Source organism: Podarcis melisellensis (genome assembly GCF_964234715.1).
Source record: "Podarcis melisellensis genome assembly, chromosome: 7".
In the NCBI taxonomy this organism is placed as follows: domain Eukaryota; kingdom Metazoa; phylum Chordata; class Lepidosauria; order Squamata; family Lacertidae; genus Podarcis; species Podarcis melisellensis.
The window spans coordinates 61,643,312-61,666,364 of NC_138539.1; the positions used below are offsets into that span (position 1 = coordinate 61,643,312).

At 43.4% G+C, this 23,053-nt stretch overlaps 1 protein-coding gene across 1 annotated transcript in view; it reads right to left on the minus strand.

Moving 5' to 3' along the window:
• SYCP2L (synaptonemal complex protein 2 like) overlaps positions 1–18,882 on the minus strand; it is a gene marked incomplete at its 5' end in the record, with an annotated part of 32,082 nt that extends 13,200 nt beyond the window's left edge. Inside the window, 16 exons of the mRNA XM_081919990.1 lie at positions 37–142; positions 4,591–4,774; positions 6,883–6,939; positions 7,270–7,422; positions 7,897–7,957; positions 8,056–8,209; positions 11,751–11,803; positions 12,179–12,321; positions 13,353–13,387; positions 14,132–14,220; positions 14,327–14,412; positions 15,632–15,656; positions 17,122–17,279; positions 18,012–18,135; positions 18,323–18,457; positions 18,853–18,882. Of these exons, the coding sequence (XP_081776116.1) occupies positions 37–142; positions 4,591–4,774; positions 6,883–6,939; positions 7,270–7,422; positions 7,897–7,957; positions 8,056–8,209; positions 11,751–11,803; positions 12,179–12,321; positions 13,353–13,387; positions 14,132–14,220; positions 14,327–14,412; positions 15,632–15,656; positions 17,122–17,279; positions 18,012–18,135; positions 18,323–18,457; positions 18,853–18,882 (1,593 nt within the window). The remainder of the gene's footprint in view (positions 1–36; positions 143–4,590; positions 4,775–6,882; positions 6,940–7,269; positions 7,423–7,896; positions 7,958–8,055; positions 8,210–11,750; positions 11,804–12,178; positions 12,322–13,352; positions 13,388–14,131; positions 14,221–14,326; positions 14,413–15,631; positions 15,657–17,121; positions 17,280–18,011; positions 18,136–18,322; positions 18,458–18,852) is intronic.
• Between the last annotated feature and the right edge of the window lie 4,171 nt (positions 18,883–23,053).

The following is a 23,053-nucleotide window of genomic DNA, read 5'->3' on the forward strand; positions in this document are numbered from 1 at the left end:
CCTGCTAAGAAAACCAAGTTTAAAAATGCAAGTTACCTTCACTAAACCCGTACTGTTGCAACTGGGTGAAAGCGTTAAATCCACGTCTACGGGAAATGCTTGTATACCTTGCAGATGGGATTCGCCTTCAATGCCTGGCTCACTAAAAGCAGCAGAAAGAATGACAGGCAAGAATTATATGCCAGAGCTGTCATCCCAAGGCCAACAGAACCAAATAGCATCTGTGGAAAGTTCGCTTAAATGTCAGTCCTAACACAAGTTTGCTGGGAAGGAAGCCCAGCCAGTTTCAGTGGGATTTTTCTCTGAAGTAAAGATACTTAGGTCCAATGTTATTGACTTCCAAATAGGGCAACACACAAATGTACATTCTTTTTTATTACAACCTCCCTGAAGTAGGTTAGCTGAGGGAGAGTGACCATGCTAAGATGCCTTGTAATTTTTCCTGTACAAAGCACAAGTTTAAAAAAACTGGGGCCCCCATGACACTTTCTATATAAACTGATGAAGCTGCAAAGCAGTCAGATGGACCATCAGACAACTGAACATTCCACAATAAAACTGTCTTTTAACAGAGATCTCTACGGCTGCACTTACACAGCCCTATCCTTTCGTCTCTGTGGAGAGGCATTCAATGCACTTGTCTTCAATGGCGGAGGAGTTTTCAAAGCATTTGTTCCAGAAACTGCACCTACATCACCAGAAGCTTTCAATTGAAAAAGGGAGAGAAAACTAAATCAGCAGAGTTTATGAACATTAAAATCCCATGCAAGGCTAGAAACCCAACGCTAAATTCATTCACTTTCTGAACAAGACCTACTGGTTTAAATAATAAGTAATCATACACAGGCTGCAATCTTAACCTCATTTATCTGGGAGCAAGCCCCATTGAATTAAGCGGGACTTGCTTCTGAGTCGACATGGTTAGTATTGAGGCCTTGGAACAGGAAACAGCAAGAACCATTCTGACCTTGACTGTCATTTTGTTTTCCTGTCAGTTGACTCTCTCTAGTTGCAGTGGCATCTGAAGGAGCAATGGTTTTCTGCTAGAAAGAGAGGGGTGGTGGATGAGCATCAACAGAGTACATTTATAAATGTCTGTTTGGGAGATGGAAGAAAATAGATATTTACACCAGTTAGAAATGTATTTTTCCAGGCTAGAGATGGAAACAGGCTTTTAAGCAGACTTGCCTTTGGGCAAAATCAGGGAAGTCCTACATAACAAGATTTTCTTCTTCTTTCAGGTGATGAATAACTAATACAAGGGATGCGGGTGGCGCTGTGGGTTAAACCACAGAGCCTAGGACTTGCCGATCAGAAGGTCGGCGGTTCGAATCCCCTGCTCGGTCCCTGCTCCTGCCAACCTAGCAGTTTGAAAGCATGTCAAAGTGCAAGTAGATAAATAAGGCAGAAAGGTAAACGGCGTTTCCGTGCACTCCTCTGGTTTGCCAGAAGCGGCTTAGTCATGCTGGCCACATGACCCGGAAGCTGTACGCTGGCTCCCTCAGCCAATAAAGCGAGATGAGCGCCGCAACCCCAGAGTCAGTCACGACTGGACCTAATGGTCAGGGGGTCCCTTTACCCTTTACCTTTAATTATTATTAACTCTTACAGTGGACACTTGTTACGGATAGGTAGCCGTGTTGGTCTGCCATAGTCAAAACAAAAAAAAAAATCCTTCCTGTAGCACCTTAAAGACCAACTAAGTTAGTTCTTGGTATGAGCTTTCGTGTGCATGCACACTTCTTCAGATACACTGAAACAGAAGTTTCCAGACCCTTCTATATAGTGAGAAGGTGGGGAGGGGTATTACTCAGAAGGGTGGTGGGAATGGGTGATTGGCAGATAGCTGTGATGATCCTGTTGACGACTCTTAACGACTGCAATAGGTCTTACAAGAAAAAGCAAGGGGTGAGAAGGTGAAAAGTGGCTTTGTCATGTATAATGAGATAAGAATCCAATGTCTTTGTTCAGGCCAGGTTTCTCCATGGTTTTAAGTTTGGTGATAAGTTGCAATTCAGCAGCTTCTCTTTCCAGTCTATTTCTGAAATTCCTTTGTAGTAAAACAGCTACTTTGAGATCTTGTATAGAATGTCCTGGGAGATTGAAGTGTTCTCCTACTGGTTTCTCTGTTTTGTGATTCCTGATGTCCGATTTATGTCCGTTTATTCTTTGGCGTAAGGTCTGGCCTGTTTGTCCAATATAGAGAGCTGAAGGACACTGTTGGCATTTGATGGCATATACAATGAACTAAAATACCCAGCAGATGAAGTTAGACAACAGATCAACAGAGCCAGACTGATACCCAGAGAGAACTTGCTACAAGACAGACCCAAAAAAGAAAATAACAGAACACCTCTAGTCATCACATACAGCTCACAAGTTAAAACAGTACAACGCATCATCAGAGATCTACAACCTCTCCTGGACAATGACAGTTCTCTTTCTCAAGCTCTGGGAGGAAGACCTTTCATTGCCTACAGACAGCCACCCAATCTCAAACAACTCCTAACCCACAATAATACTACAACCAGACCTAACACGGACACTGGCACCAGAGCCTGCAACAAACCCAGATGCCAACTTTGCTGCCACATACACCCAGACAACACCATTACTGGCCCCAACAACATCACACATACCATCTCAGGACTATTTAATTGCTCATCGTCTAACATTGTATATGCCATCAAATGCCAACAGTGTCCTTCAGCTCTCTATATTGGACAAACAGGCCAGACCTTACGCCAAAGAATAAACGGACATAAATCGGACATCAGGAATCACAAAACAGAGAAACCAGTAGGAGAACACTTCAATCTCCCAGGACATTCTATACAAGATCTCAAAGTAGCTGTTTTACTACAAAGGAATTTCAGAAATAGACTGGAAAGAGAAGCTGCTGAATTGCAACTTATCACCAAACTTAAAACCATGGAGAAACCTGGCCTGAACAAAGACATTGGATTCTTATCTCATTATACATGACAAAGCCACTTTTCACCTTCTCACCCCTTGCTTTTTCTTGTAAGACCTATTGCAGTCGTTAAGAGTCGTCAACAGGATCATCACAGCTATCTGCCAATCACCCATTCCCACCACCCTTCTGAGTAATACCCCTCCCCACCTTCTCACTATATAGAAGGGTCTGGAAACTTCTGTTTCAGTGTATCTGAAGAAGTGTGCATGCACACGAAAGCTCATACCAAGAACTAACTTAGTTGGTCTTTAAGGTGCTACAGGACGGATTTTTTTTTTTTGAGTGGACACTTGGGTTGCAAATATGATCCGTGCTGGATGCACGTTCGCAACCCGCAGCGGCGCGTCTGCGCACGCACAAGTTGCGATTCGGTGCTTCTGCACACGCTCGACTGCTGAAACCCAGAAGTAACCCGTTCCGGTACTTCTGGGTTCTGGTGGTCCGTAAACCGAAAAAAAGCAACCTGAAGCATCTGTAACCCAAGGTATGACTGTACTACTACTACTATTTGTACCTCGCCCATCTGACTGGGTTGCTCCGGCTACTCTGGGTGGCTTCCAACAGATTTAAAAACATAATCAAACATTAAAAACTTCCTGTCACAGGGCTGCTTTCAGATCTCTTAGGAAAACTGTGTCATTGTTTATCTCCTTGATATCTGACAGGAGAGCGTTCCCCAGAGCCATTACCAAGAAGGCCCTCTGCCTGGTTCCCTATAACTTCCCTTCTCACAGTGAAGGAACTGTCAGAAGGCCCTCAGAACTGGATGATGGGGGTAGAGACATTCCTTCATATATACAGGGCCAAACAATGATGTGCAGTAGCATTTGTATAGACTTACTGGGAAAGCTATCCAGGATAAACAAATATTATACTGCTAGCAGGTTCATACCTGGCTTTGCTCAGGAATTCTAAGCATACCCCAAAAAATCAGCACTGTTTTGAAAGGTTCGGGCCATAGACTTGTTTCAAAATGGCTCCCACTGTATCCAAACATAGATGAAAACCTGTTCCTTGATCTCAGGAACCATCATGCAAAATTGAGGCATACAAATGCATATCAAACAATCAACTTTCTGAAATATATAGTGAATTAATTATCAAGATCCTCCTCCCTCCCCCATCTGTCCCAACAAATCCTGTTGGGGTTTTTATTTGCCACCCTCTTTGCAGCAATGTACTTTTTTGGGAATTTTTAAAGTAACTCTTCAAACAGTAACACTCCTACCCCATTTAGGTCACCTTGCTTCAACTACTGCAGTGCTCCTTCTGACACACAGCAACTTTCCCCAACACCTTCTTTGCTTTCTCAGTTCCTACCATTTTACCTCTCTCGTTCATATATGGCTGCTGAGTTGACAATTTTATAGCAGCTGTCAGCTGAGGACATTATGAGGGTTGGGGATACTGGATTTTGATGGGTAGCTCATAGAACGGAATAACAGAATTGTAGAGTTGGAAGAGACCATGAGGGTCATCTAAGTCCAACCTTCTGCAATGCAGGAATCTTTCTGCCCAACAAGGAGCTCAAACCCACGACCCTGAGATTAAGAGTCTCATGCTCTACCGACTGAGCTATGATGTCACATGGCTCTATGTAATTTTGTATTCACTTGTATTCAGCAGCAAAGGAAAGAACAGAAAGCTGGGCAGCCAGCAACTGCAACAACCCCATCTGGCAAATGTTGTCCCCAAATACGCTCACGGATGTAGCTGCAACCGACAGTAATGTTGAAACGTTCAGTAAGGAATCTGAACCCACAAGATCTTTTCCAGTCTCTACATGTCTGCTTACCACTGCAAAAAAAAAGATAATAAAAAAATCAGCAGTATAGACGAATTTTCTAGGCCAAACAAGGGCATGCTGTTGCCCAAGGGTGCAAATGCATTTTATTCCACACACCCCAATACCTCCAGAAGCTGCCCCATTTTACCATCCTTCCAGAGTTCCTATTTTAAAATTCCTCTTTCTTTCCCCCAGCTTTTAAAAATGTTTCCCTCTTTCTATGCAGTTACAGAACTATCAGAAGGAGCCACATTTAATTTGATATAATATAAACTTTTTCATAATTGTATGGTTTGGTCGGGAAAAAGCCTCAACCCCAGCTGTCTACCATTTATATGAAGTGTAATGCATATATGTGTGTGTATTCTACATTCTATGTCACACTATAGTCTCAAACAGTGCTCCCCCCCCCCCCCAGAAAAAAGGTGCCAGAATGCACTTTCCCCAGCAGACCCACCCCAGAGCTCAAAGAGGATAATCTTCGGGCTCTGGGTGTCTCCTCGCCAGCCAGAGGCTTCTTGAGGCTGTTCAGCTGAGGGGAGGGGAGGCTTCCATTCTGGATAGAAAAAAAGCCTGGTCACAAATGATTAATTTCACTTGTTTTCCAGTACTGTAGCTGTATTAGTTAGTTGTAGTAAGGAAGAAACATACTTGACATGAACCCCACCAAACTCAGAATAGACTTGAACGAGGCTCTAAAAAGGCAGCTATGGTGAAAACCAGGCATAGGCAAACTCTGGCCCTCCAGATGTTTGGGACTACAATTCCCATCATCCCTGACCATGGGTCCTGTTAGCTAGGGATGGTGGGAATTATAGTCCCAAACATCTGGAAGGCCGGAGTTTGCCTATGCCTGGTGAAAACTAAAGGAAGGAGGCATTTGTTCCAGATTAAGACTTTTTTTCTCCATGATTAGCTCTGGTGCCACCCATACAGCCCCTGATGTAAACATACTCAGGATGTAAACAGAAGAGACATGAAGTCTCCAACCACACACATAGACCCCTCACTTCTGGCCCCTCTTTGCCATGGTCCATCTTGACTTGTCAATGACTTCTTTATTGAGAAAACCGGCTCAGTCGGGCATGTTCAGTTGGGATGCTTTGCATGCACAAACTATTTCTCTCATCAGAAACATTTGCACAAGCCATGTGTTTAAAAAAACACCCTTGACCCTAATACCCTGGAAGAGAGATGGCTCTTACTGCAAATGAAGCGTGGCGCCAAGACCAAGGGAAAGCCCAACCCAAATCTCAATTTACCCTTTGTTTAATTCTCCCTGTGAAGATAGGGAGGCATAACTCTAGAAAGGAATGCTTCTGGAATGCCAGCTGTGGAAAGGCGAAGGGGCAGCAATGCAACCCTCTCTTCTCAATCTAAGTGAACTCCGGTCGTGGAAAAAAACAAGGGCTGAATAAAAACAAGGGCTGTATTCTGTATGGGTTTATATCAATAAGTGTGTGTGTGTGTGTGTGATATTAAAAAGAATAACAATGCTTCCACACTCAAGTCTCCTGAAGCAATAGCCAAGAGAGTGCAAGGAAGAAGCACACAACAGTTGTGAAATTAAACCAACACAAAAGGGGGGAAGGCTAGAAAGAGTCCTCTTTTTTTGCTAAAATTGCTGCTCTTGTACAGATGGGGATCTTTATATACAGGATATGCCATAGGTAAGATTGAGGATATTACATACATGGCTGAGACCAGTTAATAGACTGTCAGTAAATTTACAGGCTGCCCTCCAGTACAAAACCTCTCAGGGTGATGAGCAACAACAAAAAAAGCATTCAGTACAAATCACAGAAGCAACAGCCAAAACCACAGTTAAAATCAGTAAATCTGTAAGACGCGCATAATTGACCGGCTATTATAAAACATGCTGATCGCCTGAGCAAATAAAGACGACTTTGCACAGCACCAAAAAAGTAATCACAGTTGGCACCAGGCAATCTTCACTGGGATGCACCTGGAATTACAACCACAAGATGCCACAAGGAAGAGCATCCTCTCCTTGGGTACCAGATATCTAGAATCAAATGGCCGGAGGACCCAGGAAGACTACAATTAAGCATCACATCTGACCTGGATACTAATATTGGTGCATTCAAAAGACACTCACCTATTGTACTTTGCTGTGGCTGATCTCCACTGCAGTTATCGTCATCTTGGTCAAGCACTATCTGTCCAATTAAGTTATTGGAAAAGCAGAGTTTAATCCAGGAAAAGCACTCGCTCATGGATAAAAGTCGTAGGAAATGAAAAAATGCCTGCCAAGTTCAGAATCTGCAGCTTTCCAGTCTTGAATTTTGTTGTTATTATTAAGCAACCAGCCAATGCTTTATAACATGAGGCAAATGGAGCAGGTATTAGTTGCGCTTATTTAACAAATGACCTGAGCACTTGGCTGTTATATTAACGTCCATAAAGTGAACCAACATGACACACAAAATTCAAGACCACAGAAGGGCTCTGAACAAAGGTCAAATGAAGGGAGGGGGAGAAATACTTGCCATCACTTTATCGTTTCCCATTACATTGAAGAGCTGTGTCAACACATCAAACTGGCTATCAAAGTGAATTTGTATCTTGTTTACTTCTTTTTTGTTGATGGCCGTGGGATCCTTCAAGACCATTTTAAGAATCTTTTCTCCCCCTTCCTCTTTAGAAAAAAAGGAAAATGCATGTTTTCTAGAAGATGCCAACACTTTGTTCAAACAGCATAAATAAGGCACCACAAAGGCAGACCACAAAAACAATTGCAGCTGCAATAATGGTTTAACCTTTCTCCAAACCCAAAAAACCCCTCATGGTGTATTTCCGTATCTGCTATCTTCCCCCTACATGTCAAAAGTTACCATTATTTGCCTATGGCAAGATGGCCGCTCCTGTCATCTACACAGAGTGGGATAACTAGGGAGAGCAGAGCAAGAAAATTCCAGAAAAAGGCTCTCTTGAATCTGAAGCCACTCATGTTTCCCAAAAAAACACCTTAAGAATCTAAAACACTCTTCCTGCTTCACATCTCGATTCATACAGCAAGTGTCTATTTCCTGTCAACAGTAACTAAGATTTCTCTCCATTCGCACAAGCTCAGTTTACACATATATGTTTCCTTTGAGCGTATGAGTCTCACCTGTCAGACGATAGCTACTAACTGCTTCCTTTGCCAACCTCACCGACTCCCAAAGACCACCCTGAAAGGATATTTGAAGTAAAATTGTGTCCGTTATTTTAGTACAGCTAAGAGCAGCCAAGCGCAAAGGGGCTCATTATCTTTTTCTTTTCTTTTTACCTCAAGGCTGTCCACGTAGAAAGTAATGCTCTCACTTCCAAAATTGAAGTCAATCCAAAACTCCTTTAGTTTGTCATCAGCTGGTTTCTGTAACTTGGAAAGAAATGGGAAACTTTTCTGCTTGTTTTCAGAAAGAAAGGAAAAACTCGATAACCTGTGGACTTCAGTACATGAAAGTTTAAGCCACATTTGTTCATCTTCAAGGTGTCATCATAAGACACTTACGTTTTTGCTGCAACTAACAAGGATTCCCCTTTACAAATTGTAAATATCTTGCTTAATGGTTTAGGGAACACAAGAAACAAGCCACGTATGTAACAAAGCCATGACTGTCCCCCTCTCCCTTGCATGAGTACAGCTTTGACCACCATGCAAGAGAAACGAGGCCACTTAGCCTTTGCTGCATGTGGACAGCTGCAGTGTAAAATGAAGGTTTTTCCAAGTTAGCCAGCTTTGATATAGTTAAAGAGTTTGCTGTCTAGAATTAAAAAGGCACTGACAATTCAACAAGTACGGTAGTTTTTTCTGATTTCAGGCAGGATCAAGGACTCTGTTCTTGTGGTCTTTTGTGAGATAGGAGGAAGAGCCTCCTGTACATTTTAGGTCCCTGGAAAAATGAGAAGTCTAAAAACACTCAGGGAGCCTCTAAGAGGACAGGGAGCTTCCACTTTCAGAAGTCTGCCCTCCCAATTGTAGACAGCAACCAAGACAACGATGGAGGTGGAATGCTGCTCCCCACCACCTCCCTCTCATGTATTTACGTTGCTCAGATGCAAAACACCTGAAGAAGGCCATAGGAGCCCTATTAAGCATTATCGAGCTTAATGCAACATCACAGCGATTTTTAAGCATTACCATGTTCGCATCAGCAACAGCAGCTTTGCATGGAACTGAGTAAACCCTGCAAAAGAACAAATTCGCCACTAGGATATCGGTCTCAAATACAATCTGCTCCGACCCCTGCTTCCCCCATCTCACAGCTATGGAAATAGCTCGTCTCCCTCCAAACTTTCTCTTTCTCTACTTTCTCCCCTCTCCCTCCCCACCTTGCCCCCACCCCACATTACCTACAACAAAAAATGTCTCAAAACGACTGTATGAAGGATGCCTAAAACAGAGACCCCGAATGTACTTTTGTTACCTATGAAAAATCTTTCAATAATAATAATAATAAATGCCTTTCACAACATTTTTATTTAAAGCAGACAATGCTAAGTACAGCCCAAGCAGGTAGAAAATGCCCCACAAGCAGCGCTGGCAAGCCTGAGAATGGAAATGGACGAGTACAAATATGTCCTAGATGTGTAACCGTATGCATGCCAGGGGGTAGTCAATTTGGTGTCCTACAAAAATGTCACTGGACTAAGATTTCTGTCACCCCTGACCACAGGGCATGCTGGCTGGGGCTGATGGGACCTGAAATCTAACAATATACAGTGGTACCTCTGGTTAAGAACTTAATTCGTTCCGGAGGTCCGATCCTAATCTGAAACTGTTCTTAACCTGAGGTACCACTTTAGCTAATGGGGCCTCCCGCTGCCGCCGCGCCATTTCTGTTCTCATCCTGAGGTAAAGTTCTTAACCCGAGGTACTACTTCCGGATTAGCGGAGTCTGTAACCTGAAGCATTTGTACTTCCGAAGCGTTTGAAACCCGAGGTACCACTGTATGGAGGGTGACCCGTTGACTTCCTGTGATCTACGTGCCCATGCTGTTCTCTCACAGCATCAGAAGCCGCTTAATGTACAATTGCAGTTGCAGGCCTCCAAGTTAGCAATGACCTACAGCAAGACTGAACATGAGAGGTGGTGATTGAGCCTAAGCTAGCCCATCTGTTTGGAGAACTTCAAGGCAGGTCAGCACCAGCTCACATCAACACCATCTGCCATGGCAAACAAGGTGGGCCCGCATCCCTTCCCATGCCCCATCAGCAATTCACACTTCATTAAGTAAGATCCTTTCCTTTCCACAGTACTACCAAGGCAATCATATCAGCGTATCAAGTGAAAGAGGTTGCCAATATGGATACTTCCTGAGCCAGCGTCACACTGGAGGACAACACTGGAATAGGAAGCAGACATGCACACATGACTTCCAGCTTCTGACGTGGCCACATAGCTCTTTCCATGCCGCTGGGGAAACACCCAGCAGATTTCGACAACAATGGAATCGGGGGGGGGGGAATGAATAAACCATCTCCCATCTCCTCTGAAAGAAAGTTTGCCCTTTCAAGATGTTTAGAAGCTTGAGCAAAGGGAGACTTGAATGTATGTTGGGAAGCAGACAGAACTCGTAAGTAAATTTATTTCACATCTATGGCCTTAGCCTACCGTCAAATTTCAGAAATCATCCCAAGCATGTCAAATGCACTACTTGGTGGGAAAATGCCGTTAAATAGCCTGAATATTCATCATTGGGTTTTTTTAAAAAAACAGATTCCTTTAAGTTAACAGGACAGCAGTTGCTTAGAGTGTGGTGCTGATAATGCCAAGGTTGCAGGTTCGATCCCTGTATGGGAGGGATGCATATTCCAGCATTGCAGGGAGTTGGACTAGAGCAGCCTTTCTCAACCTGTGGGTCCCCAGATGTTATTGAACTACAACTCCCATCACCCCTAGCTAGCAAGGCCAGAGCTCAGGGATGATGGGAGTTGTAGTCCAACAACACCTGGGGTCCCACAGGTTGAGAACCGCTGGTCTAGATGATCCTCAGGCTCCCTTCCATCTCTGCAATTCTATGATTCTAAGTATTAAGACCTTACTGAAACCAGGAAATAAGATTTCTACATAATTAGCTAAACCCCATGAATGGCAGGGTCAGCTTCAAAGATGACTTCCCCCGCTAAGCCACTAAGTAAGAGCCAGCATGATGTAGTGGTTAAGAGCGGTGGACTCATAATCTGGTGAACCAGGTTCAGTTCCCCGCTCCTCCACATGCAGCTGCTGGGTGACCTTGGGCTAGTCACAGTTCTCTGAAGTGTCTCAGCCTCACTCACCTCACAGAGTGTTTGTTGTGGGGAAGGAAGGGAAAGGAGAATGTTAGCCGCTTTGAGACTCCTTAGGTTAGTGATAACGCGGGATATCAAATCCAAATTATTATTCTTTTCTTCTTCTAAGCTGACCCAATATTTGTACATGACTAAGCCCTGTACTTTTGGGCTCAACTGGATAGGCCTCCCACAGGAAAATTCCACCCCCCAATGTCTCCTCCATGTGTGCATGAGCGAGAGCAACCGAAAAACTCACCATCCAGATTGTCTCTCATTTAAGTATCAAGGTGACAGCATGCTGATTCTTAGCTTTGTAACTTTTGAAGCTTTTAAGACCAACTCAGCAAACTGCCATCCATTCCGAAGCTGAATTTGTATCTGACATGATCTGTAGCGCTACATCTTTCTGCCTCCATGCTTTCAGTGCTCAAGACTGGTGTAGTTCTGCAACATAACTTCACATGCCTAGATACTGGAGTTTATGCATTGCTGGCCTGAACAGGAGAACTTGGACTCATAGCAAGCTTGCCTCAGCAGCACCTCAGAAGGGACATGCCTACATTGGGTGGGGAGGAAAGAGTCTGGGGCGCCCAGTTACTTCTGTGGATAAGGCCCAGAAATAGAGTCTGTAAACAAAACCTGCAAACGCCTGTGATAAATGGGTGCTCAAACTCTCTCAGGTGAGCATGTTCGTGGCAATTCCTTACCTTCTTTTATCTCCAAGTCTTTCATTCAGTTTGTTAAGAAATAATCTGGAATCCTTCGGGGGGGGGGGAGCAAAGCAGAATGTGACAATTATTTTCAAAAATTCTTCCAACGCCAATTCCATTTTTTTTTAAAAAAAGCAAAACATTGCATGCTCTTCCCAGTGGCACATAAGCGACCGTACAAATGCAAAATGAGTTCAGAAGGCCTGAGTATCACAAATCAGTCAGCTTCAGAGTTGCTTTAAAGACAACCAGCGATGTTTGATTTTCTTCATGAGAATGCACCGTTAGCAGATTACCGGTACATCCATGAATTCAGTGAAAAGGGAGAGAAACCAGTTTGCTATACCCTTTCAAAAAAAATTGCGCTGTTGCTATACATTTGAAGATTAGCAAAAACAAGAAGCCGAAAAACCAAAAAACCTTACTGTCTCAAAATCTCTTTCTTTGATTTCTCTAAAAGCCTTAGCAAGGTATTGATCTTCAAACCAGTTGTGAACAAGATCATCTCTCAGCTTTTTCAACATTATCCTGAACAGGGCTTCCACAATAGCAATCTGGATATCGTAGTCTGCACAAAGAAAAGAGTTCTTGGAAACAATATATTCAGCATCCCATATGCAAAGTATCTTACCAAGTGATGAAAAACTTCCTTCCTTCCTTGCACAAGTTTAGATCAAGAACTATTCCGCTTTATATCAGCCTTTGCCTGAGTCCATTATTCCATATTTTAAAATGCAGCATGCTTTCCCTCCCTCCTTCCCTCCTGGGAAGTTTGATGCTATTGCTACACAATTTATCTTGCTAAAGGAAAATGTGATTTATTACTACAGTCTTATGACTTTTGCATTTCCAAGAATAGTCATGTGCAACCATTACAGGTTCATTGGCTATGACTCAACAAAGGTTTGCCACTTTTGTCCCATAAAAAACCATGGGAATTAGAACTAGCGCCACTAATGCACCTAATTTAATTCTACTGCTAGGGAAGAGATCTCACCTTTCCAAAGAACCTATTGCTTAAAATGTTATTAATATCAAAATATTTGTTTGCACGTAGCATTTCTGAAGAAGAGTTGCTTCAAATTAATTCTTGTTCTTTAGAGACAGCAGTTTAACCCATGCCTAGTCAGTATTCCCTTAACATTTTAACACAATGCAGGAATAAGAAGAAGAATGGGGTGTATCAGATATTAGAGCAACTAGTGATGGCAGGGAAGCTACAACAATCTCACCCTGGGCATTCCCTGGGACTAATCAGGCCTACCAGGTCTTTGCATTTGGCCCATGCACTGTTTTCGCCCACCTGTTTTTGCTCACCTGGCATCATCTACGCCATTAGATGTGAGGCAGGTAAAAGGGCTTTGTAAGTCCTGATCATCTGAGTGGGCAAAAACTGGAAAGGACATTTCACTGGGACATCAGGGCACATGTGGGTGGCTTCACTCAATTCTTAGGCAGCTGCTTAGTTTTACAGCTAACATCAGTTGAAAAGCACCACTCTACACAGGAGTTTCTGTATTCTTGGATTTTAGCACCAGGTGGTCAAAACAGGTACCTGGCCCTTTCCCAGCCCCAACCAAAATGCTAAGTTTTTCTTACCACCAACATCCAGAATTGCTTTTGCAAGTTCTTTCCTGAAACGACATAACTCATTAATGAGCTTTAAGCCTTAGAGAGCGAGAGAGAAACAATTGGGGATTAAATATTTAGACATATGAACAGTCAAAACAGAGAAACAAAACATGCATAACAGGAGTGGACTTAAAGGGAACTTTTGCCAAGACTGTCCAATTTAATCTTTTTGAAGCAACGTAGCAGTTTAGGGCCACAGCAACCAAATGCCTTTCTCCCTAATATTCAAATGCACCATTCATAAAAGGAAGTTCTTCACTTGAGCAGACATATGGATCTTCAGCTACAGGCACAGTGCTGTGGTATACAAAAATTTAAAACTGTTTCCATATGTTTCCCAGCAGTAACTGAAGCAGGGCTATTTATGGAGTGCTCCTGTGCTCATATTCTGCTTTTCCGACACAGGCATCTGGTTGGCCACTGTGAAAACTGGACTAGATGGGCCATAGGCCTTGTCCAACAGACTAGTCTTATGTTCTTAGGTAGCCAGTGGTGCGTTTGGTCTAGTTGAGTCAGGGATAATGGGAGTTGTAGACCAAAAACAGCTGCAGGACCACATAGGCTAGCCTCACTGCACAAATGCAAGACATTATTAGATGCAAATGTCTCCTCATTTACTTCAGCAAAAATTCAAACTTTCTGTTAAGTAGATATAATAAGAAATGAGGGGAAAGATTCCTTCCTAGCACCTAACAGAGCACAGAAGACACACAAGGATCAAGTCCACATGTGACAAAGATGCTTACATAAGCAGACACATCTCTTCAGACCCGGCAAACTTCTTTTTCTCCTCTTTTCCGGTTTTATCTAGCAGAGTGTTTAAGGTTCTCAAAGCCTTTGATGCGGGAAGTGTAAGAAACGTAGGAAGACAAGATTAAGTAACTAATGACTTTGATTTACTTCCTAGAAATCATTTCACATATTCCTTGTTTGAAACTGACCTCCTGTCGAAGGAAACAGCTCACATGAGAATCAGCAGCTAGATGTCCTAAATATGGTATGAAAGACTCTAGCAACTGTTTTTTCCCTATAACAGAAAAGTTGGGAGAGAAACACACATTGGTTACCAGTTAGGCAGCAAGACCTCTAAGTTTCAAAGCAGTGCCACAGTCTCTCTTATTGGAATAGCAATCTTCCCAAATCAGTGTCACCTGCTTTTTGTAATATTGTACAGTGGTACCTCGGGTTGCATACACTTCAGGTTACATACGCTTCAGGTTACAGACTCTGCTAACCCAGAAATAGTACCTTGGGTTAAGAACTTTGCTTCAGTATGAGAACAGAAATCGTGCTCTGACGGCGCAGCAGCAGTGGGAGGCCCCATTAGCTAAAGTGGTGCTTCAGGTTAAGAACAGTTTCAGGTTAAGAACGGACCTCCGGAACAAATTAAGTACTTAACCCGAAGTACCACTGTAAAAGAGGTTTGCTTTTCGCTCCCTCATTGTAGAAGTTTAAATACCTATTGCATTTTTACTAGAGCTGAACACAGATTAGATCATTTTTAGCTGATCAATAATTTGCTTTTTAGTCAATTAAATATATTTGTACATTACTGAAGTGTGTGTGACTTTCGCAATATGGAAGACAACAGAAGGAAAACCCATTTATAGTGTGTCCCCCATTCCAATTCCTTACTACAGCAAAGCATCAGAAACAAAAGATCAGACACAGACAACAGTATCCTAATCGCTCAGTCTGATTAACTAGAGGGGACCCACTAGAATGAGCTAAACAGTGGTTCTCAATTGGTGGTCCGCAGGCACCGGGGGTCTGTGGCACCATTCACATAACAAAAACTACCACAGAGATATAAAATTTTTCCAAATTAGGGGTTCATGGCTTTTGAAAAACAGGGGCTCATCAGTACTTAGCTAATTGGGAACCACTGGTCCAAAGTATTAATTGGTTGTCTAATTCAGTCTAAATAAACCTGGCAGCCTCACTTCTTTTGTTTACTCCTATTCTCCACAAGGACTCAAAACAATATAGAAAGAAAGCCGAACAAAAATATTGCATGTTTACACAGTAGTAAATCTCAATGTGTTCCATAGGATTTACTCCTGGAGAGGTATGCATCGTATTGTAGTCACAAATCATATGCATTTAAAAGCCATAAATTCTCTCTACTTCAAACCGCCATTTCTTTTTTTAAAATGTAATTTTTGTATTTGTCTTTTGTCATGTTGCTTTGGGACTGCTCTGATAATAAATCATCATCAGATACTTAAAGGTATTTAGCGACTGACCTTCAGCGTTGCTTTTGCCGATAATCTGAAAGCAAGATGTTGCAGGGATGGGAAGAGAAACAGAATGGATATAACTCAAAGTTAATACCTTATTGGCATGCATCAAAATGTAGCACATTCAAAATACTGCCCAGTTTATAAAACTTACACACCAGCACTAATATATCACAGCATTGTAAAGTGTGCTTAACCGTAATACCGGCCAGGTTCAAACATAACAAGTTTCTGCTCCTCAACACTGAGTTTTATTTCAAATTTAGACTCGTCCTGAATTATTATCATTGTCATTCATGAAGTGCATTTCAACCATGTACAGATTTTCACATGCATTTTCTACATTCCCATTTTTTCATGCAGGTTTTGTAAAAATACTACGTAGTACGATGACAAGTTAGGGCCAACTGCTATGTACTTTGAACAACATAGCTTCCAGCAAAAAATGCATGGTTGGGTCTTCACAGGAAAATCTGAAGCAGCAAATCCCACATTTGTCCCACAGATGTCATGGATGCTGGCCTCACTAGCATTGCCACCCTGTGGCGCTGGCATGGGTACTTGCTACAATGCAGCTGAACCATATGGGAAGTGAACATAATGTTCCTGCAGACACATGGAAGCCCAGAAGCAACTTCCGTTATCCAGTTTATCACTGGGAGCATTTATCAAAATCAGCCTTAACTTGCACAACCACACCCTCCAACATTTCTCCAATAAAGAAAGGGACATCGTATTCAATAATAATAACAATATTTATACCCCACACATCCGATGGGGTTACCCCAGCCACTCTGGGCAACTTCCAATGTATATAGAAACATAATTAAACATTTTTTATAAAGTCCCTATACATACAGATGCCTTCTAAAGGTTGTATAGTTATCTCTTTGGCTTGGAGGGGTGACAAAACTCCATACCCTCCAACATTTCTCTGATTAAAATAAGGACATCTTAAGGAAAAGTGGGACAATCTGGGACTAAATCAGAAACTGCTACGGCTTCTGTAAATCCAGGACTGTCCCTAGAAAACAGGAACACTTGGAGGGTCTGCACAACATCCACATGCATCTTTGCATATTAACAGGCTCACAGGATGGCTTTCCACATTACTATGATGTCCTAGTATTGCACAAAGCTGCATCCATACAGTCCATTATAATCATACAAGGAAAGCATTAGCTTGCCACTAGCTGGGGAACTGGTTCCTCCAGATGTTGTTGGACTACAGCTCCCACCATCCCTGACCTTTGGCCATGCTGTTTGGGACTCATGGGAGTTGGAGTCCGACAAATTCCGGCAGGCCACAGGCTCCCCCATCCCTACGTCCACGTGGGAAAAGGTCAAGTCCAAAAAGCACTTTTTCAAAAGAAAGGTCACAAATAGGCATGTCTACAGGGAAAAGGGAGATTCGTGGGGTTCATAACCAGCCGCTTCATGGCGCACAAATATGGTTGCCAAAAGGCAACACAGCACGTTTGTCTCTGTGCACTTACCAAGGCAGTGTCGAAGAAGTCTTCAACAAGGTGGACCAAGAATGTACTTTCACTTGGTTCGATCAGGCTCAGAAATTCTCTGGTTCTTTCAAACCAAATGACCATGTAAAACAAACAAGATGCAAAGTCAAAGGAATGTCTCAAAGCTAGTTTTCCACCTAGAGAAATGCAGCTAGGAGAAAGAAGACAATTACATGGGAATAGGGACCCACGAGTGTTTTTATTATACAGGGAGGGTTGAAGAGTAAAATAAAAGCTGCCCATGGATCGTGCCTGCCCGCCTTATATGGGTTATTCCCAATTTATGAAACCAATTTCTTCTTTCAATGAAATAACACAAATCTTCACAGAACCATGCCTAGCTGCATAAAACAAAAAAGAAAGATTGTCATCCTTGTCCACAAGTAAGAAAATGAGGTCAAACAATGGATCCAAACTACAAGAAAGAAGATTCCACCTAAACATTAGGAAGAACTTCCTGACACTAAGAGCTGTTTGACAGTGGAATTTGCTGCCAAGGAGTGTGGTGGAGTCTCCTTCTTTGGAGGTCTTTAAGCAGAGGCTTGACAACCATATGTCAGGAGTGCTCTGATGGTGTTTCCTGCTTGGCAGGGGGTTGGACTCGATGGCCCTTGTGGTCTCTTCCAACTCTATGATTCTATGATTCTAAACTGACTGCAAAAAAATTAAATGGTTTGGGGTTTTTTTTGGCAGGGGGAGGGGGGAGACAATTAATCTGCAATGGAAAGGAGGGCTATTTAGAAGTTTGCTTTGCTCAGCTCTGGGCTAAGATCACCAGTTCTTAGAACAAGGAAATTTCTGTTTCATGGAGCATTAGTATGGTTTATACACAGCATAGCACTTAAACAAGCATTCACGCATAGGGTTACTTATCTTTGCTATCAATCCCTCCTGAAGAAGCAAATTTACACCATCTCGAGGATCACTTCTACAATACTGCTGAATGCACTTCAACAATAGGGATACATTTGTGAACTCATTTTTGTCCAGTTCCTAGGATGGAGGGAAATCCCGCATTACTGCATAAACAAGCAATTCAATGGACTGAATTTTAAGAGATTAACACTGCAGTCCTATAAATGTCTACTCAGAAGCGAGCCTCATTGAGTTCAATGGGGCTTACTCTTCAGAAAGAAGCTACAGAATTGCAGCTGAAACAATGGAGCTTTTTCCTACTTGCCTTTTTTAGAACTTTGTCCAGTTGGTTTAACAGTTGCTTGCTGTACTTCTGAGGATAAGTATCATTCCCTTGGATTATTTCTTTTATTTTCTGAAATCCTTTTCCCTTGAAGGCATCACTCAGTAATGACTCTAGCTAGAATAAAACATGCAGAAACAACTTTTTGGAAAATTTGTAGCCTCTCAGTTATGGACAGATTAGCTTTCCCACCACTGGTCTAGCCACTTCCTGGTCCATACCAACTTTGAAAACAGAGTGAGAAATTCAACATAGCGCTATGGAAAGGGCTCCATCAGCACAAGCTTTTTTAGCTTGCTCCCCACTCTTCTCCCTACACTCTTCTTTGGCGCTTCTCCTGAAACACACACAAGCCAATTTGGAAGAGTGTGAGGGGAGGACAATGGTGGAAGTCTTGTGTGAGCTTCTGCTAGTGGGGCTCATTTGGCCCTCCATATGCTGAAAAGATGAGTGTCTCTGAAACAAAGACATCTGATTTTAAGCTGACTGAACAATGTTGTGCACATGGTGATATTTACATAGTATTCGGATCTGTCCGGCATGTCACCATCATTTTCTCTACTCTCTTCTTCCTATACGTGAGGGGAACACACACACAATCATTTCAAACATACAAATTTTGATTAGAAATATCTACCCAGAGCTCAAATTGTGGGCAGAAATGGCGGGGGGGGGGGCTTAATGGAAGCCCACTTGCCCAGCTGCTCATACTCACCAATTTTGCCCACTAGGCCCCCACCCCAAGACCATTAGGAAAGGTAAAGGCGATGCCCTCTCCACAATGCCTCACCACCCACCTCGGTATTTCCAGTACTTATGTCGATCGCTGCAAAAAAGACTGGAGATGTTCTCAAGAAAGAGCATTAGTGAACTTGTGCCAGAACTGTTTTTAAGTGAATATAAGAAAAGAAAGATTGGGACACGGGTGGAGCTGTGGGTTAAACCACAGAGCCTAGGGCTTGCCGATTAAAAGGTCACCGGTTCGAATCCCCACAACGGGGTGAGCTCCCATTGTTCGGTCCCAGCTCCTGCCAACCTAGCAGTTCAAGAGCACGTCAAAGTGCAAGTAGATAAATAGGTACCACTCCAGCGGGAAGGTAAACGCCATTTCCGTGTGCTGCTCTGGTTTGCCAGAAGCGGCTTAGTCATGCTGGCCATGTGACCCAGAAGCTGTACGCCGGATCCCTCAGCCAATAAAGCGAGATGAGCGCCGCAACCCCAGAGTCAGTCACGACTCTTTACCTAAGAAAAGAAAGCCCAGAAACAGGAGCAGAGCACAGGAGCTCTCTCCCCTCCTGTGATTTCCAACAGCTGGTGTTCAGAAGCAGCAACTCCTCCTGCAGGGTATTTCATCTGCTATAAGCGACTCCTGGTAGTATTTGATTAAAAGATGGGGCATAGATTTTCAATGTGTCCCCAGCAAAAATAAATAAATAAATAAATATCACCACCCATTTGCAGCCAAGAAAAAGTCAGCCAAAATCCTAGGGAAAAAAGACCTTTGAGGCTCATTGGGTAACCCCCACCTTGAGCGTTTTGCAAGGTGACCCTATACATCTCCAAGGGGTTAATCTCAGGTCAGCCTAATCAGACGCATGTGTACTTGAGAAGGATCCCCCACGGGAAGGGCCCATGGGGCACTCAGTGGCGTAGCGTGGGGGGTGCAGGGGGGGCCGGCCGCACAGGGTGCAACATCTGGGGGTTAGGGGTGCAAATCCACGGGTTACGGGGCGCAAATTACTTGCCTTGCCCCGGGTGCTGACAACCCACGCTACGCCACTGGGCACACTCTCCAAACAAAAGCCCACAACAGGCTTGCCCCCCCCATTTGTCATGAGCACTATGCTGGAGACCCAGTCTTTACACCAGTCAACAGAGCCCCTCCCGCGGGCCTGCAAGCGGCCCACCGACCTGATCCTGCATGGCCGGCTCCAAATCCTCCAGGAAAGAGTGGCGCGCGCGCCAAGCGCGGCCTTAATAAGCGTTCGGGCAGCGTCTGACGCGCCTTCCACGCGCAGCTGATGCTGCCACCTGCGCCCAAGGGCGTGAATTGAGGGTGGCTGAGCGCGCTCGGAGCCCGATCCACTCTCCCCGCTCCCTACGTCGGAGGGGTTACTTTAAGAGGCGATTTCCTGAAAGGAAAGCTACGCATCCCTTCCTAGTAGGCATTGATCCCGGGGGGTGCAGGGGGATTTTATTCCTTGCTGCTGCTGCGCACATGTCCCTAGGATTGGTTTATCAATTATGCGTTTAGGATGGGGGACATTATTTTGTAAGTAGGCAGAACGAGAAGAGGTGGAGTTCCGCGCCACGCTTGCAATCCGGTGCGCCTTATAAACCCCGCCGAGAGGAAGTCTTACTTCTCACCCGACATAAAAGGGAGAGGAAGGAAGCGGGATCGCTGAGTCCCGAAAGAGCTGCGCGCCTTTCATTCTGCCTGGAAAACGAGCCTACAGAGCTGGACTCTTCGGTGGAGGTGTTGCAAACGCAGAAGAGATTTTGCATTACGTTTACGCAGACCTACTGGATTTAATGACGCTCCTAAATGAAGGCGTGCCTATATATGATTGAAGCCCAAAGGTTAATATTTTCTGTATCCAAGGCAGATTAAAATCTCCAATCACAAAGGAAAATTTGAATTTCGTACTCCCTTGAGGGCACCACTACCAAGAACGCAGTTTATAGGGCAAGTCTAGACTTGTCTGCTCAAAAGGAAGTTCCATTGTGTTGGAGACCTTAGGATCCTGCCAAAAAATAAGCCTACCGCAACCGGATTTTTCGCCCATTATAGCCATCTTGTGAGCTTTAGGTTTAGCAATCCTATACCCGTTTACCTTGGTGCAAACTACACTGAAGTATAGGACTGCTCTTTTACAGGGTAGCTATAATGGATGGTATTCAACTAAGTTTTATGCATATTCATTAACGAGTGTACTCTGACTCTTGAGTAAAACTTAGTTGAATACCAACCGGCGCATGTAAAACGGTGTTGTGGGTGCGTCATGACCAGTTCAACAGGTGCCACTTACTTAGTTTTGCTTCACAATAACTATGAAGGTTAACATTAAACAAACAAGAATCTATGCCTTAAAAGATGTTTAGGAACATATTTCAGAAAACACGCCTCCAGGGTCATTGGAGGGAGGCCCCGCCTTTATTTTATTCATGCTTTAAACAGACAGACAGACAGACAGACAGATGGAAAAGCGGCCAATGAAATAAAAACAATAAAATAAAAACATACATTCATAAATCGGGTCTAGCATTATGATAAATCCTAGTCACAAAAAATTGAAAGAATGTAACGCAAAGCGAGGGAAGTAAAGACAAAGGAAGAACATTGTCAATATGATTCTCGTTCCAGTAATCCGCAAATAAAATAACTGACATTTTATTATTTTTATTGGAGAACAAAAATCTATAAAGTTTCGCGTCCTGTATTTGCCAAACGGTCGAGGGGAGGCGATTTCTTTTATTATCTGCCACAGCAAAATAGATCCTAGCAGTGCATAATTTTAGAACAAACTGTCGCAACTATTACGCTGAGTTTATTTAGAATGCTGGTTTCGGGGACAAAAATCATATATATATGTGGCAGAATATACCCCGTGATATATTTTATTAACAGAGTGATCCTTTTCCAAGAGGTTTGTGCTAGGCAGAACCAAGTCCGCTGATTGTACGCAGCCGCGTCGTCTGCTTTTGAGAATGCGCGGTAGCGGAATACTGCGCGCGTTTCCCCCCCTCGGAAGTAGATCCCATTTTCTTCATTGGGACTCACTCCCTAGCAAGTGTGTTTAGGGATCGAGACTGCGGCGGAATAAATGCGTTATTAATTTCAGCCCTGCAGGTTTGCTAAAATACCCCCAGAAGCTTGTAAAGTTTTTAGGGTATTTTAGCAAATCTGGAGGGCTGAAATTCATAACGCCTACGTTACCTGCCACGTAAGTGTGCATCGGATACGATCGCAGCCAGTGCCCTGCACAATGCTGAGCACCAAACGCTGACTTTATTTAACGTGTCTCCTCAAAGGTAAGAACCACTGAGTTCTATGAGATTTACTCCCAGGTAATTGTGTATTGGATCGTCGTTTTACGTGCCAGAGAGCTGGCTTAAATGTCTTCAGGATGGTATCGGCGAATAAAACCCAAAATCGAAAGTAAAAAAAGAGAAGGCAGGAAAGTATTCGGTGTGTTCAGGAGTCTAGTCTTTGGTATCTTAGAACAGAGCAGAGATTTGTTTAATTAACTCAAAGATGGCCTGCCTATCGGTTTAAAAACTGTGAACTAACTAACATCATAGGAAAAATGCAAAATCGTTATGAAACAATACTTTTCGTTGTCAGCATGCGGAAATGGCTCCCCCCCCCTCTCCCTGCCTGCCGCCATCGGTGTGATGGAATTTTGTCACATTGCAGAATTAACATTAGAAAGATTAAAGAGAGCTTGCCTCGAGTCGTTGCACAACAACTTTGCAGAGCCTTCCGGTTTTCCACCACTGGATATGAGAGAACCAACATGGTGCGTGGTCTAATTCATGTTCTAATTCAGGCTGCAGTCCTTTCTCCACTTACCTGACTGGGAGTAAGTCCCATGGAATTCAGTAGGACTTACTTCTAAGCAGACATGGTTCGGATTGTACTTGGTCACTTGCAACTCCAGCTGCCTTCGTTGTAGTTGTTAAGCTCCTTTGTATCTAACCATTTCAGGGACA